The sequence below is a fragment of the Oncorhynchus tshawytscha genome, linkage group LG16, assembly GCF_018296145.1.
Source record: "Oncorhynchus tshawytscha isolate Ot180627B linkage group LG16, Otsh_v2.0, whole genome shotgun sequence".
NCBI lineage: Eukaryota > Metazoa > Chordata > Actinopteri > Salmoniformes > Salmonidae > Oncorhynchus > Oncorhynchus tshawytscha.
This window is the reverse complement of record NC_056444.1, coordinates 68,410,470-68,428,364: the sequence shown is the minus strand read 5'-3', so window position 1 is coordinate 68,428,364 and position 17,895 is coordinate 68,410,470. Positions and strand designations below refer to the sequence as shown.

At 43.7% G+C, this 17,895-nt stretch overlaps 1 protein-coding gene across 1 annotated transcript; it reads right to left on the bottom strand.

Moving 5' to 3' along the window:
* Positions 1-1,113: 1,113 nt before the first annotated feature.
* On the bottom strand, positions 1,114-16,898 carry LOC112216206 (synaptophysin). Its single transcript, XM_024376032.2, has 7 exons — positions 16,805-16,898; positions 15,147-15,212; positions 9,562-9,686; positions 9,112-9,310; positions 3,592-3,783; positions 3,128-3,460; positions 1,114-2,953 (listed from the first exon to the last, which is right to left on the bottom strand). Exons 1-6 carry the CDS (start codon positions 16,820-16,822, stop codon positions 3,158-3,160), a joined length of 903 nt encoding a protein of 300 aa, XP_024231800.1. The 5' UTR covers positions 16,823-16,898; the 3' UTR covers positions 1,114-2,953; positions 3,128-3,157.
* Positions 16,899-17,895: the final 997 nt, after the last annotated feature.

Below are 17,895 nucleotides of genomic sequence, written 5' to 3'. Positions count from 1 at the left end.
GAAGGGAGAGAAAGAGATGGAAAGAGAGAACACAGGAGAAGGGAGAGAAAGAGAGAGAACAGGAGAAGGGAGAGAAAGAGATGGAAAGAGAGAGAACACAGGAGAAGGGAGAGAAAGAGATGGAAAGAAAGAGAACACAGGAGAAGGGAGAGAAAGAGATGGAAAGAGAGAACACAGGAGAAGGGAGAGAAAGAGATGGAAAGAGAGAACACAGGAGAAGGGAGAGAAAGAGATGGAAAGAGAGAGAACACAGGAGAAGAGAGAGAAAGAGATGGAAAGAGAGAACACAGGAGAAGGGAGAGAAAGAGATGGAAATAGAGAGAACACAGGAGAAGGAGAGAAATCGATGGAAAGAGAGAGAACACAGGAGAAGGGAGAGAAAGAGATGGAAAGAGAGAGAACACAGGAAGAGAGAGAGAGAACACAGGAGAAGGGAGAGAAAGAGATGGAAAGAGAGAGAACACAGGAGAAGGGAGAGAAAGAGATGGAAAGAGAGAGAACACAGGAGAAGGGAGAGAAATCGATGGAAAGAGAGAGAACACAGGAGAAGGGAGAGAAAGAGATGGAAAGAGAGAGAACACAGGAGAAGGGAGAGAAAGAGATGGAAAGAGAGAGAACACAGGAGAAGGGAGAGAAAGAGATGGAAAGAGAGAGAACACAGGAGAAGGGAGAGAAAGAGATGGAAAGAGAGAACACAGGAGAAGGGAGAGAAAGAGATGGAAAGAGAGAGAACACAGGAGAAGGGAGAGAAATAGATGGAAAGAGAGAGAACACAGGAGAAGGGAGAGAAAGAGATGGAAAGAGAGAACACAGGAGAAGGGAGAGAAAGAGAGAACACAGGAGAAGGGAGAGAAAGAGATGGAAAGAGAGAGAACACGGGAGAAGGGAGAGAAATAGATGGAAAGAGAGAGAACACAGGAGAAGGGAGAGAAAGAGATGGAAAGAGAGAACACAGGAGAAGGGAGAGAAAGAGAGAGAACAGGAGAAGGGAGAGAAAGAGATGGAAAGAGAGAACACAGGAGAAGGGAGAGAAAGAGAGAGAACACAGGAGAAGGGAGAGAAAGAGATAGAAAGAGAGAACACAGGAGAAGGGAGAGAAAGAGATGGAAAGAGAGAGAACACAGAAGAAGGGAGAGAAAGAGAGAGAGAACACAGGAGAAGGGAGAGAAAGAGAGAGAGAGAGAGAACACAGGAGAAGGGAGAGAAAGTGAGGTGCCTCTACACCGACTGGTAAAAAAATAAACGTATGGATCCAAAACTGCATAATGGAATAACATGGATGAAAAACAATTTACTTGTGATAACTGTGGAAGCAAAATCTATCGATCAAGACACCCCTGTCCTGTTTCCATTTGGCAATACAGTTTTTATTCTATCCAAAGAGAAGATTGGCAGTATGGCAGGTCAGCCAATCTACATGACCTTGAAAAGAGTGACCATTGCAACATGTGTAGTCCCTGTACTTTGTGTAAAATATAGCAGAGCTGCACTGTGCTGTGACCTTATGATGAGCCAAACATACTATTACTGTAACACTTGTTTGCCACTTGCACCCCCCCATATTTTATGTATATGGAAACAAGATACAGTTCAGGACAACTTAGTTTGCTATATTAATATGTAAAATATACTTATTTTCTATGGCTTGTATATGGTCTTGAAAATGACACATTGTGCCATACTGATTTAGTTCTATGAAAATATATGGATGCGTTTTGATCAGATGACCAAAATAAATTGTGAATAAACATGATTACTTATTCTGTCTTATGACTCATCTCTAGACGAGATAAATAGTGGATGGAAACATGACAAGGTTCTGGGCCCAATCTATCTGACATCAAGTTCTAAACTACGTAAAAATAATGGTCCCCTTAACATCAGTTGACTTCACAACCTCAAATCATCTTTAACTAAAAGTGTTGATAGCATAGTATGTACAGCACTTTTTAGGAACAGCATAGTATTAGCAGAATACCAATTCTTACCATGCTAACTACTTTTTCATTATCCTAGATGCATTTTCTCCTTTTTGCATTTCAGCTTTTCTCAACAAACATAGCTAAATCCTTGAGTAATATTTCAATGGAAAAATATAAAAGACAATGAATACAAGTTGTAATGAATACATAAATCACTGCAAACACCTCTCTCATTCTTCTCTACTCTCTCTCTGAATTCGTCATTCTTTTTGCTTTCTTTTTTTGTCTTCATCCATCACGTCTCTCCATCACATCTTCTCTACTCTATCCCGTTAAACTCATTCAGTAATGTTGATCAAATAAAAAAGCACAATGAGAAAATAACTATTCTGAAACTGAATAAACTGAAAATGTAGAGAAACACACTTGGAGGAATAAAATAAACACAAAACATAAATATTAAAAAACAATGAGGGTTGAACTATGTGAGCTCCTAAACAGAACTGAAGTAAATACAACTGAATAACTCTGTTCTCTACATTTGTTGTATAACAACTAATATGGAGTGCACAATTATTCAACTGTGTACATATATTTCTATAAGAATATGTTGATATTTACATAGCACAAACAAATACATTCTCCCACGTTAAATATTACTACCATTATTGTCCTTCATTTAAGTGTTATTCCTTTAAAAGATTGATGTTCATGTTTTGGTTTTTGTATTCCAGTTTGTTCTTGTGCGATCAAACTGTCAATGAATCCCCTGTTGTCTTCCACAGTTAAATACATCACGAGAATAAACAGCATGTTACAGTAAGGACCCATTTCCCCCTCAACAAAATAACCCTCTCCCAAGGGACACGGTGTTGATAACTTCCCCTTCCAAGAGCCCACCTTCCTCCATCCCTCGCTGCCTGCCTCCCTCCCTCCTCTTGTCAACTCACAAATGCACAAACAGACAAACAGAGGAGTGTGGAATTGTGGGTGGGGGTCAGGCACCACACTCCTAAATCACATGGTGGCCCCTGGGGGTGGGGGGGAAGAGAGAGAGAGAAATATTACAACTAATGCATACCTAAAGATTATGAAGATGTCATAAAGCCACAGTCTGTATTTCCCTTTGGAAGAGAAATGCAGTATTTCTCACAGTCATTTATCAGTATTCTCAGGATTGCTCCATCATATGCACTGACACTCACCAGCTTCCAGCTGCCATAGGGTGGACCAGCTCACATCTGATTGGCGTAGGGGGTGGGCTGCTGTTCGTATCCCCCCTGCTGATAGTCTCCACCTCCCTCAGTGTAGCCACCCTGGCCATAGTCGGGCTGGTAGCCTCCCTGGGTGCCGGTATAGGCATCCCCCTGCTGTGCATAGCCCTCCTGCCCATAGCCGTCCTGGCCGAAGGACTCTGGGGCAGGCGCTTTCTCCTGGGAAGGTGCATATGTGCCTCCAAAAGCTGCCAGCCAGCCAGTCTCCTTGAACACGAACCACAGGTTCCCTCCCCACAGGATCAGGTTCAGGAAGCCAAATGCCTAGGGGGTGAATGGAAGAAAAGGACGAAGAAGAAAAAGAAAAAGAATGGGGTCCATATCTTGTAGTACAGGATTTTCCTCAGTAGTCCATGCCCTTTTACAAATCACAACGTTACAATTGAAATCCGTACCACAGATGTGTTGAGGCCAGAGACGACAGGGTCATGGACTTCACGGCAGCGGTTCTCCGGTTCGTCGCAGGCCTCGATCAGTAAGAGAACCTTGTCTGGGTCGGTGGATGCCTTCACATCTGACAGACCCTTAGCCCAGGCAGAAGAAGCCACCAGCCAGAAGAAGGTGAACACACAGGTCACAACAAAGTCCTGAGGATAATCACATTACAAAGCATTAGCAAATTACAGTACCTTCGTTCAAACCCCTTGACTTTTAACCACATTTTGTTAGGTTACAGCCTTATTCTAAAATGTATTAAATCGTTTTTTTTCCCTCATCTATCTACACACAATACCCCATAATGACAAAACAAAAACGGGTTTTTAGACATTTTTGCTAATTTATAAACAAATTAAAAATATCACATTTACAGAAGTATTCAGTACTTTGTTGAATCACCTTTGGCAGCGATTGCAGCCCCAAGTCTTCTTGGGTATGACACTACAAGCTTGGCACACCTGTATTGGCGTCAAGAACTTCCGGCGCCGACAGAGATGGCCGCCTCGCTTCGCCTTCCTAGGAAACTATGCAGTTTTTTGTTTTTTTACGTGTTATTTCTTACACTAGTACCCCAGGTCATCTTAGGTTTCATTACATACAGCCGAGAAGAACTACTGAATATAAGATCAGCGTCAACTCACCATCAGTACGACCAAGAATATGTTTTTCGCGATGCGGATCCTGTGTTCTGCCTTACAACCAGTGTAACCGAGTGGATCACATGCAGCGACCAAAAAAAAAAAAAAAACGACTCAGAAAAAGAGGGAAACGAAGCGGTCTTCTGGTCAGACTCCGGAGACGGGCACACCGTGCACCACTCCCTAGCATTCTTCTTGCCAATGTCCAGTCTCTTGACAACAAGGTTGATGAAATCCGAGCAAGGGTAGCATTCCAGAGGGACATCAGAGACTGTAATGTTCTCTGCTTCACGGAAACATGGCTAACTGGAGAGACGCAATCCGAAGCGGTGCAGCCAGCGGGTTTCTCCACGCATCGCGCCGACAGAAACAATCATCTTTCTGGTAAGAAGACGGGCAGGGGCGTATGCCTTATGACTAACGTGACATGGTGTGATGAAAGAAACATACAGGAACTCAAATCCTTCTGTTCACCTGATTTAGAATTCCTCACAATCAAATGTAGACCGCATTATCTACCAAGAGAATTCTCTTCGATTATAATCACAGCCGTATATATCCCCCCAAGCAGACACATCGATGGCTCTGAACGAACTTTATTTAACTCTCTGCAAACTGGAAACGATTTATCCGGAGGCTGCATTCATTGTAGCTGGGGATTTTAACAAGGCTAATCTGAAAACAAGACTCCCTAAATTTTATCAGCATATCGATTGCGCAACCAGGGGTGGAAAGACCCTGGATCATTGTTACTCTAACTTCCGCGACGCATATAAGGCCCTGCCCCACCCCCTTTCGGAAAAGCTGACCACGACTCCATTTTGTTGATCCCTGCCTACAGACAGAAACTAAAACAAGAAGCTCCCACGCTGAGGTCTGTCCAACGCTGGTCCGACCAAGCTGACTCCACACTCCAAGACTGCTTCCATCACGTGGACTGGGAGATGTTTCGTATTGCGTCAGACAACAACATTGACGAATACGCTGATACGGTGTGCGAGTTCATTAGAACGTGCGTTGAAGATGTCGTTCCCATAGCAACGATTAAAACATTCCCTAACCAGAAACCGTGGATTGATGGCAGCATTCGTGTGAAACTGAAGGCACGAACCACTGCTTTTAATCAGGGCAAGGTGTCTGGTAACATGACTGAATACAAACAGTGCAGCTATTCCCTCCGCAAGGCTATCAAACAAGCTAAGCGCCAGTACAGAGACAAAGTAGAATCTCAATTCAACGGCTTGTTGAACACAAGAGACACAAGAGGCATGTGGCAGGGTCTACAGTCAATCACGGACTACAGGAAGAAACCCAGCCCAGTCACGGACCAGGATGTCTTGCTCCCAGGCAGACTAAATAACTTTTTTGCCCGCTTTGAGGACAATACAGTGCCACTGACACGGCCTGCAACGGAAACATGCGGTCTCTCCTTCACTGCAGCCGAAGTGAGTAAGACATTTAAACGTGTTAACCCTCGCAAGGCTGCAGGCCCAGACGGCATCCCCAGCCGCGCCCTCAGAGCATGCGCAGACCAGCTGGCCGGTGTGTTTACGGACATATTCAATCAATCCCTATACCAGTCTGCTGTTCCCACATGCTTCAAGAGGGCCACCATTGTTCCTGTTCCCAAGAAAGCTAAGGTAACTGAGCTAAACGACTACCGCCCCGTAGCACTCACATCCGTCATCATGAAGTGCTTTGAGAGACTAGTCAAGGACCACATCACCTCCACCCTACCTGACACCCTTGACCCACTCCAATTTGCTTACCGCCCAAATAGGTCCACAGACGATGCAATCTCAACCACACTGCACACTGCCCTAACCCATCTGGACAAGAGGAATACCTATGTGAGAATGGTGTTCATCGACTACAGCTCGGCATTCAACACCATAGTACCCTCCAAGCTCGTCATCAAGCTCGAGACCCTGGGTCTCGACCCCGCCCTGTGCAACTGGGTACTGGACTTCCTGACGGGCCGCCCCCAGGTGGTGAGGGTAGGCAACAAAATCTCCTCCCCGCTGATCCTCAACACTGGGGCCCCACAAGGGTGCGTTCTGAGCCCTCTCCTGTACTCCCTGTTCACCCACGACTGCGTGGCCATGCACGCCTCCAACTCAATCATCAAGTTTGCGGACGACACAACAGTGGTAGGCTTGATTACCAACAACGACGAGACGGCCTACAGGGAGGAGGTGAGGGCCCTCGGAGTGTGGTGTCAGGAAAATAACCTCACACTCAACGTCAACAAAACTAAGGAGATGATTGTGGACTTCAGGAAACAGCAGAGGGAACACCCCCATCCACATCGATGGAACAGTAGTGGAGAGGGTAGCAAGTTTTAAGTTCCTCGGCATACACATCACAGACAAACTGAATTGGTCCACTCACACAGACAGCATCGTGAGGAAGGCGCAGCAGCGCCTCTTCAACCTCAGGAGGCTGAAGAAATTCAGCTTGTCACCAAAAGCACTCACAAACTTCTACAGATGCACAATCGAGAGCATCCTGGCGGGCTGTATCACCGCCTGGTATGGCAACTGCACCGCCCTCAACCGTAAGGCTCTCCAGAGGGTAGTGAGGTCTGCACAACGCATCACCGGGGGCAAACTACCTGCCCTCCAGGACACCTACACCACCCGATGCTACAGGAAGGCCATAAAGATCATCAAGGACATCAACCACCCGAGCCACTGCCTGTTCACCCCGCTGTCATCCAGAAGGCGAGGTCAGTACAGGTGCATCAAAGCTGGGACCGAGAGACTGAAAAACAGCTTCTATCTCAAGGCCATCAGACTGTTAAACAGCCACCACTAACATTGAGTGGCTACTGCCAACACACTGTCAATGACACTGACTCTACTCCAGCCACTTTAATCATGGGAATTGATGGGAAATTATGTAAATATATCACTAGCCACTTTAAACAATGCTACCTTATATAATGTTACTTACCCTACATTATTCATCTCATATGCATACGCTGATACTGTACTCTATATCATCGACTGCATCCTTATGTAATACATGTATCACTAGCCACTTTAACTATGCCACTTGGTTTACATACTTATCTCATATGTATATACTGTACTCGATATCATCTACTGTATCTTGCCTATGCTGCTCTGTACCATCACTCATTCATATATCCTTATGTACATATTCTTTATCCCCTTACACTGTGTTATAAGACAGTAGTTTTTTTGGAATTGTTAGTTAGATTACTTGTTGGTTATTACTGCATTGTCGGAACTAGAAGCACAAGCATTTCGCTACACTCGCATTAACATCTGCTAACCATGTGTATGTGACAAATAAAATTTGATTTGATTTGATATTTGAGGAGTTTCTTCCATTCTTCTCTGCAGATCCTCTCAAGCTCTGTCAGGTTGCTGCACACCTATTTTCAGTTCTCTCCAGAGATCATCGATCGGGTTCAAGTCCGGGCTCTGGCTGGGCCACTCAAAGTCCTTCAGAGACTTGTCCTGAAGCCACTCCTGTGTTGTCTTGGCTGTGTGCTTAGGGTCATTGTCCTGTTGGAAGGTGAATCTTTGCCCCAGTCTAAGGTCCTGAGCGCTCTGGAGCAGGTTTTCATCCAGGATCTTTCTGTACTTTGCTTCGTTCATCTTTGCCTCGATCCTGACTAGTGTCCCTGCCGCTGAAAAATATCCCCACAGCATGATGCTGCCAGCACCATGCTTCACCATAGGGATTATGCCAGGTTTCCTCCAGACTTGACACTTGGCATTCTGCCTAAAGAGTTCAATCTTGGTTTCATCAGACCACAGAATATTGTTTCTCATGGTCTGAGAGTATTTAGGTGCCTTTTGGCTCCAAGCGGGATGTCATGTGCCTTTTACTGAGGAGTGGCTTCCGTCTGCCACTCTACCATAAAGGTCTCATTGGTGGAGTGCTGCAGAGATGAATGTCCTTCTGGAAGGTTCTCCCATCTTCACAGAGGAACTCTGGAGCTATGTCAGAGTGACCATCGGGTTCTTGGTCACCTCCCTGACCAAGGCCCTTCTCGCCCGATTGCTCAGTTTGGCCGGGCGGCCAGCTCTAAGAAGAGTCTTGGTGGTTCCAAACTTCTTCCATTTACGAATGATGGAGGCCACTGTGTTCTTGGGGAAATGCAATGCTGCAGAAATGTTTTGGTACCTTTCCCCAGATCTGTGCCTTGACACAATCCTTTCTTGGAGCTCTACGGACAATTCCTTCAACCTCATGGCTTGCTTTTTCTCTGACATGCATTTTGTCAACTGTGGGACCTTTATATAGACAGGTGTGTGCCTTTCCAAATCATGTCCAATCAATTGAATTTACCACATGTGGACTCCAATCAAGTTGTAGAAACATCTCAAGGATGATCAATGGAAACGGGGTGCACCTGAGCTCAATTTCTGGTCTCTTAGCCAAGGGTCTGAATACTTACATTATGTAAATAAGGTATTTTTGTTTTTTATTTGTAATACATTTTCAAAAATGTCTAAACCTGTTTTTGCTTTGTCATTATGGGGTATTATGTGTAGATTGCTGAGTTTTTTACATTTTTATATCAATTTTAGAACAAGGCTGTAACATAACAAAATGTAGAAAAAGTCAAGGGGTCTTAATACTTTCCGAAGGCACTGGACATGCTCATCATCATAATCAATTTCAAAGTTCTTATCAGAAACATCATCATGATCAAGCTAGAAAGTCCTCATCCGAAACATAATCAATCTCACGCTCATCATCATCATTACTATGATATTAGTAATAGTAGCAGAGGTAGTGGAATATGGTATGGAATAGTGTAGGCCTACTAGAAACAAGAATTGAGAAAGACAAACTCACAATCTGGGCTCCCTTGCAGCCTTCACGGTATTTCTCCAGAATGAAAACGTACACAGAAAGGGCTGCCATGGAGTAGAGGAAGGAGAAGACACCGACGGTGACAAAGAACCCAGCTGAGGAGGAGTAGTCTCCAATCAGGAACAGACGCTCAGGGTTTCCCCCCTTGCAGGTTGGGGCATCGAAGTACACCTGATGTAGCCTGGGTAGGACAAGCGACAGAGAAAGACAGAAGATGGGAGACAGTGAGAAAAGGGGAGAAGGAGAGAGAGAAAGACAGAGAGAGGAGGGGAGAGGGAGAGAGAAATAGAGAGACGTCAATCGGGGTTAATATAGTTTCCAGATTAATGTTCCACCACTGACATTTGCAGCCCAGTGGTACTGTAGAAATTACAGACAGACCATATTTGTGCAGGTTCACGGGGTTACGTGTGACTGAATAGGCATACTGACCTGAATGGATACTCAAACTCCACCTCAATGCTCAGGTCACTCTCTGACCGGTTTTTACACTCCACACTCATCTTGAACATGCCAGAGTAGCTGCCGCATGTCGAGAAAGCAAAGATGGCAAAGATCTGAAAGACACAGAGGGAGGATGAGAAAAGGAGGAGAATTATAGACAGCAAGTGGAAGTAAAAGGGAAGTGAAAGGGAAGGGGAGGGAAAATAGAGTAGTGAGATCAAAGGAATGGGGAAAGAATATGACCCAGACAGAGAGACATGTAGGGAGAAGCATAATACATCTATTAAATGGCCCTTATTTTCAGATGATTTCTTCACAAAGATGGTGCTCTGTCGAGGAATTGGCATAACTCTAGTTTGGTCTGAAATAGGTGTTGATGTGAACCAAAGGAAAGCCCATGCAGTATAATGGAAAACCCCAATAAAGGTATACTGTTGCTGAAAGACCTGACACTGGTTTCACCATCTGCTGTGTCTCCTGCACTCCAATGTTCCTCCAACCACTGCAGGCTGCTGACAAAGCCACACAAACTGCACATCAATGCAGCTATATTGCCAGGTTACAGCGCTACACCTGTTGCCATGGTTACTCCAACACCTAAAGTTGTGTGCTTTTGTATAAAGAAAATACAAGAAATGTAAAATAACATGTTTTGTTGATATATCTGTTTTACTAAATAAGTTATTCTCTACGGCCCAGGCTACAGTACTACAGTTCTACAGGGGGGTGTACAGTAATGTAAACCAGCGCTTGTGTACCTGAACGCTGACCTACTGTCGTACACACAAGCATGCAGATACATACACTCGCACACACTGACATAGGAGGTTATACAGCCAGCCTATTTTTACCACACCCTCTCTTCCCTGCAGGCCAGATCCCATTGGATGGAAAATCTGTCTATTAATCTGACTGAGGTCCTCCACCATCTGTCACTAAAGGACGCTGCACAGGGCTATTGTACACACACCCTCACGCACGGACACATGCACACACACACACACACACATGCACGCTCACGCTTGTGCAACGGTACACTGACACACACACACACATGCGGAAACACACATACACAAACACGTAACTTATTCCCTTGTCTCATTACTCTTTAGCGTGCCAACACAGCCCACCTCCACCCCATCTCCTTATTAACAGGTTTTAATAATGATTGGGGAGGAATGTGAGGGGGGAGGGTGATAATGAAAAGCTCAACAGATTGGATATAAGCATGCATGAAAGATGGAAGGAGGAGGACAACAAAACAGAACATGGAATCATTTCTGACATGGAAGAATCATATCTGTTTGTGCTTTAGCTAAATACTCTTTTCCGTGTTCGGTCGTTATCATAATCAGATGAGTTGAAGAACATACAGATCTGGCACCAGGCTAGTTAACTCTCCCACACCCTCCAACGTGGATAGTCCACAACGTATGCCAAATTATCCTCTTGTAAGATTTTAGCTCTCACTTAGGTAGTCTGGCATGCACAGTAACATAAAATATAATCATTTTCCTGGTTCATAAAAATGCTGTGTCTGTTTTCACTGATTTGCAACATTCATTAACACGCTCTTAGTGCAAGAGTTTGAGGTATATGACTATGGTCTCCCTAACAAGAGTTTGAGGTATATGACTATGGTCTCTCTAACAAGAGGTTGCGGTATATGACTATGGTCTCCCTAACAAGAGGTTGAGGTATATGACTATGGTCTCCCTAACAAGAGGTTGAGGTATATGACTATGGTCTCCCTAACAAGAGGTTGAGGTATATGACTATGATCTCTCTAACAAGTGGTTGAAGTATATGACTATGGTCTCCCTAACAAGAGGTTGAGGTATATGACTATGGTCTCCCTAACAAGAGGTTGAGGTATATGACTATGGTCTCCCTAACAAGAGGTTGAGGTACATGACTATGGTCTCCCTAACAAGAGGTTGAGGTATATGACTATGATCTCTCTAACAAGTGGTTGAAGTATATGACTATGGTCTCCCTAACAAGAGGTTGAGGTATATGACTATGGTCTCCCTAACAAGAGGTTGAGGTATATGACTATGGTCTCCCTAACAAGAGGTTGCGGTAAAAAAAGGAAGGTTGGAGTAAGCACAAAGGAATGAATGGGAATATGTTGAAGAAAGACAAATGGAGACAGGCTGGCTAGTTAAGAAAATACATGGCTTCACACACATTGTCAGATACTATAGTAATGCTATTGGCAACATACAATGAGCATAGAGGGGGGTGGGTGGGGGTTCCCACTCATAGAAATAGAATGAATAAAACGGGCTTGGAACTTCTAACCCTGCCAATTTGACTTATAAACTCATGGGTATACTCGCAATGGCTGCCTGGTATTGTGATGCAATCATTTCCATGGTAATGTTTTCAAAGGATGTTAACTGATGTGGCACATGCAATGGAATAAAAAAAATTGTCATGTGAGTTGAGTTTAATCAACAAATCACAGCACATATTGATGGGTACACTTACTTCCTGCTTTGATCCTATGGGTACACTCGCAAAGGTCGCCAGTCCACCCATTATGACATCATTGACTTGAATGGGGACGCTCGTTCTGTTCATTCTATTTCTATGTTCCCACTAACATGGTAGGTGTTGCAGTCTCTCACATAAATCCACTGTCACACTACCCCTGTTCAAGCAGGCACAAATACACACTCACACACACTCTCTGAGTTAGAAGCAGCTGCATTTATAAATACCTGCTTATCACCGATTTTATAGCCAAGTCTGGCAAGACTGAAAACCGCAGGTATTCCAGAATTAACTCAAGTAAATGAATAATTGAACTTAATAATTGATTGATACACAAGCATAAATGGATGTTGTCGGACCACAAGTCTAGCCATCACAATGTAAATACTGTATGTATGCTCACCAGCATCTTTCTGTCTCTGAGTTTGAGTTTGGCAGGAATCCAAAGTGTGACAGCTTCAACCAATCACATCTCCTCTAAGCCAGGGGCAGACGAGTGGGCAGAGAGCCCTGGCAATGAGTTTGCAAAGGTTTAACATGTAAACTCCTTACCATATCCTACAATCAGCAGCTTTGATGATCAACAACACCAGGAACCACTTATAGAACACTGGGCCAGATTATCACAGATCTCTACTGTATTGACCACACAGTATGAAAACTGTTCTTACAGCACAACAGTGCACTGAGTGAATCAGTAAAGCAAATATGTAAACTGTAACAGAGCATTTAACTGTAAATCCCAAGGTAAGACAAAAATAACCTAGTTCCCAAGTGTAACCCGGGGCAGGATGTTGTTATGGTAGACATAGTGGTTAACCAAAACATAGAAGGCTTGCATTCTGAAACATCGCAACAAATATAGTTAGCCAAAATGTCTGTGTCAGTGTCCCTCCTGTGTGTACACTACATACACACGTTGACAGAAAAACATACGTGTATATTGGAGAGCAGGAATGCTGAATGAGAGGTCAGTAGGGATGTGTAAATGGAGTAAAAGATGAGTATTGATATGTGAATGTATAAATGCTAAATGCTGATTTAGAGTTACATATGGATCTGTTTAGGCCAGGGGATTAACTTCTTTAGGCTCACCTCGACCCAGATGTAGAAACATGCAGATGCAGGCCTTTATAACTTATGATTCCTGAGCTCTGGCCTCCTCCCTGTGTGCTGCTTCAGGCATGGAGGTTTGTTAACCATGTGATCCAGAGAAGTAACGATGTGATGTTCAAGCACTAGCAGTGCTCCGGGGAAGGACTACAGACAAGGTCATGCTGTCAGAACTGTCCTCTCAGTCTCTGCTACCCTGTGTTACTCTTACCTGCTGTGATTTAGAGTAGAACATTTGTTTTGGGATCTTTTATTTAAATCCTGATGTTGATTTTTGTATGTAGGTCTATGTGTCTTCTCATAAATGAATCCTATTCTTTCAATCAGCCAATCATCATGGCATTCTAGCAAAGTGAGTCCAAATGGAACATAGGAGGAAGAGATTTCATTACTTTAACTTCCTCAATGAGCACATACTGTACATTGATTTGTTCTGTTGAGTGAGAGTGGTGAGTCAGTGGTGAGTAATGACTGTGTGTGTGTGTGTGTGTGTGTGTGTGTGTGTGTGTGTGTGTGTGTGTGTGTGGTGTGTGGTGTGTGTGTGTGTGTGTGTGTGTGTGTGTGTGTGTGTGTGTGTGTGTGTGTGTGTGTGTGTGTGTGTGTGTGTGTGTGTGTATGAGTGGGCATGTGTGTGCTAGTTCTGATGCTATCACAAATGTGTGATGACAAATAGATGAGAAAGAAGTGGTAATGATGTGGCTGAGAGGTGTTCCTAATTACAAGTTACATACTGTAGTACACAGTACATTCATATTTTGTCCAAATTTTTACAGCTCATAATTTCTGCTTAACATGATCATGCTGGACTCAGTGAGTCAGAGGCTACATCTACACAGGTAGCTGAATCCTGTCAAGTACATTTTGTGACATGAACGTGTGGAATGCTTTATCACAGATTCATCGTGAATTGCCAATCAACGATTGTCATGCTACAGCACAATACAACAAACAGAGCATTGAGGCGACATGAAGAAATGTAAAGGTAAACAAACAAGCAAATAGTGGAGATTCCGATTCAGCATCATGGACAGCGATCAATTGGAACCCCGCGATTTTAACGTTTCAGAACCCCTGAAAGTGGACAGCGCCTTTTTCAGGTGACGCTGCAGCAACGTCAATGGCCATTACTACTACTACCAAGGTTTAAATTCAGTGTAGGCCTATTAAATCATTATGTGCCACTTCTAAAACATTAAATTATAGCGAAAATGTTTAGCCCTAGGAGGGAGCAACTACACAACACATAAAGAAGTGCGAAAATGATTAGCCCTAGAAGGGCGCAACTACACAACACATAAAGAAGTAACTACACCCAAATGCTTGAGGTGGTCACAAAATACTCCAGATTAGATTACAGAGCGAAAGGCTAAAGTGACGTGAGTTAATTATCTGGTGGATCAGGTAGGCCTACAACAAACTTCACAGGAGAGGACACATAAATACCTGGATAGTTTGAACAGAGATTTATCACAATTACCATGATCGATTTACAGTAACATTGTATCACTGAAACAACCTCGAGTGAGCCCTGCCTGCCGGTGGTAACCAAGAGGAAGCAGCGAGTGGGAGAATGGGTAGTGTCAGCCACCTCGCGCTGCCTGTTTGTCGTCACGAGCACAAAGCTTCACCTAGCTTTGTGACCTCTGTGTGACAGAAGGACATGTTCTGACACAGTACAAGGGCCCAACATCAATATAAATTCATAATCTATTCTCAAAACAGGGCCAACCATAGCATAATATATGGGCCTATCATTTATAGCTTTTAAGTGTATTGGTTAATATCATCACACTCATCTGTAATCTAGATTTTACGCATGAAATATACAATACCAGTACATTCTATTTTCTTCCACACCCACTCATGCGCGCGGAAAGGATACGGGCGCGCACTCACCATGGCCTCTCATACACTCAGCCACAAGCCAAATAATGAAACATTGTATGAAAACATTAACTTACCCATTGTAGGATTTTCATAAATCCCAAAGGCTGTTTGATTATGGTGAACTGCCCGGTGGCCACCAACTGTCAACACAGAAATCAACAATCAACAATTAACATTGCTTTATGAATTTGTCGCGAAATATCTTTTGAACGTTTGTAGTGTGTACTGTGTAGGCCTATATGCATTGTCAGCATAGCCTATCTGTCGTTACTCCACAGTTTGCACCTGTCAGTTCATTTAAATGTATCTTTCAGGAGCGGTGGAGAAGGCGGTGATACGATCAATTTTTTTCATGCTGTCATTCGTTCGCTAGTACGGTAATTGGACTATTTGACTTGGGGCGCGACAGGCCGTGTGACAAAGCACTGACATCGTTTAGTGGAGACGAGAGCGAGAGTGGGAGAGAGACAGAGAGGGGGGAACTGAGAGAGAGAGAGACTTGCCAGCATAGAATTAGACAAAGCTGCTTATCCCACTGTTTTTGCTGTCGCCAAAGCTTGACAGACAGCAAGCACTCTAGAAATGCATACAGAAAGAAAATCTCGAGTCACCTCGATAGTAGTTGGCCCTATAGTAGATATAGCTAGCCCTATAGTTTAGGCTATAATTTGTAAAGCCTTGTCATGTGCGGTTGAAAGCAACACATCAGTCGCATCTGTCTGTGATCATCCCCAAATAAACTGTGTCCTGTAGCCTATCGATTCTGTCTTTAGCCTATCGATTCACCTCGCAATATCTTACTTTTAACTCCCAGTCGGTCTGTCGCCCCTCGTAAATTGATAGGCCTATAATACAACTCGCTACAGGACTAAGAGACGGACGTCGTCTGATATTGCGATATAGATTAAATAGGGTCTGTCGCTTTTCCTCTTGATTTGTACTCTCTGCTTCTTCTTTTTGTTGCAAGATCAGCGTGTCTGTTTCTTTTTTCTTTCACGAGTTAGACATTTGTTTAGCATCATCTCTTGTTTTGTTGCTTTTTTTGTAAAAAAAACAACAACAATATCCTCATTCCACATTTAGTAGGCTACACTTCACCCTCTAGTCGGGCATATACTCTGCACACACCACATAGGCTACATAGGCTAAGCGAGAAAAAATAATCCCCTCTAAATACACGATTCTATTAGTTCAATAGCAGTTATTCAAAAATATAAATAGTCTTTCCAACTAAACAATCCATTTCTGTGTCCACAATTCAAACGGAATATATCTTCATATAGCTTTCACCTCAACTAATACCCTGGATGTGTTAAGCCTATTTGTCTGAGTTATTTGAAATGCTGTTGAAATTATGTTGCGCAGGGTGTCTTGATCAATTATTTGGACTTTTGGACCATGGTCTATTTATTAGCCAAACGTTCCACTGCGTCAGTCTGGTGTAAAATTGGTTAAATCACATGTAATCTATCATGCCTGTATTGCGGTGTTTTGAGCTCAGTGCTCGCTTTTCATTCACATGAGTCGACCACTGAAAGCACTGTATTTCAAACTAACGGTCCGCGGATTTACAATTACAGCGGCCCCTACCATAATGATGTCCTATTATTTTTTTCCCTAAAACTCTACCGCGTCAAAGTGCGCATTCTGCAGGCGTGCCAAATTATGGCTTTTCAGATAACTAAATCAAATGAAAACATTGGTATTGGTGATTTTCATCCCAGAGCCCTACCTGGTTCACAACATCCATCTTGGCCGCCTGCTTGTCGATAAGAGGATCAGCCGGTAGGCTGGAGGGAGGCGTTACATCCGGAACAGCCCACGGGGGGACGATGATAAAGAGATGGGAATAGCTGTATTACGTCACGAGCTCGTCTAGGGCATCTGGAGCGTAGAGACGTTAGATAAATCATTGGACATACAGTAATGACGATTTCGACAGCTTGGCCAATCAAATGGCTGCTTTATTCTAGTAGACTACAGCGATTGCCACAAGGGATTACGGAGAGGCGACACCAATGTATGTTTTTTTGGGAGGTGGGCACTAGGCAGGTTTTGCATTTCTACATGATATTGGAAAGGCAATCGAGTTGCACTACCAAGACTAGTCTGAGCTTCAGGGCTTCAGGTTGAAGGTTCCTGGAGGATCCTGTAGGGGTTATTCAAATTGAAATGGTGGGGGAACCACTATAAGTTCTTCAAAGAACCTCCATTAATGGTTCCACAAATAACATTTTGGGGTTAATTATTATTATTAATCAGCATAAAATAACAACAATAACACAATATTTTAGTTGCCAGTGTTCGCCATGATTTTAGTGGCAAAGCAGACATAAAACCCAACATGAGGTACACTCCCAGCCCCAAGTACAATAGGCACAGTATATCCTCTGGCTGTCACGCCCTGATCTGTTTCATCTGTCCTTGTGATTGTCTCCACCCCCTCCAGGTGTCGCCCATCTTCCCAATTATCCCCTGTGTATTTATAACTGTGCTCTCTGTTTGTCTGTTGCCAGTTTGTCTTGTTTGTCAAGTCAACCAGCGTTTTCTCAGTTTGGGCTTTTCCCCAGTCTCTTTTTTCCCGCCGTCCTGTACTGTTGTCCCTACTCTGGATTACCGACCTCTGACTGACCTGAGCCTGCCTCCCTTCCTGTACCTTTGCCACACAACTCTGGATTATCGACCCCTGCCTGCCTTGACCTGTTGTTTGGCTGCCTCTGTTGCTGTAATAAACATTGTTACTTCAACACAGTCTGCACTTGGATCTTACCTGAAACGCTATAGTACAAACTGGCCATGATTGACCCAGCAGACTTTTACCAG

Excerpts from the sequence above, each read along its gene's own strand:
- LOC112216206 (XM_024376032.2), bottom strand. Across the intron at positions 9,687-15,146 it reads TTATGAAAATCCTACAATGG|ATCTTTGCCATCTTTGCTTT; the intron begins GTAAGTTAATGT and ends TGTGTCTTTCAG. Across the intron at positions 3,461-3,591 it reads CTGGCCTCAACACATCTGTG|GCATTTGGCTTCCTGAACCT; the intron begins GTACGGATTTCA and ends TTCACCCCCTAG.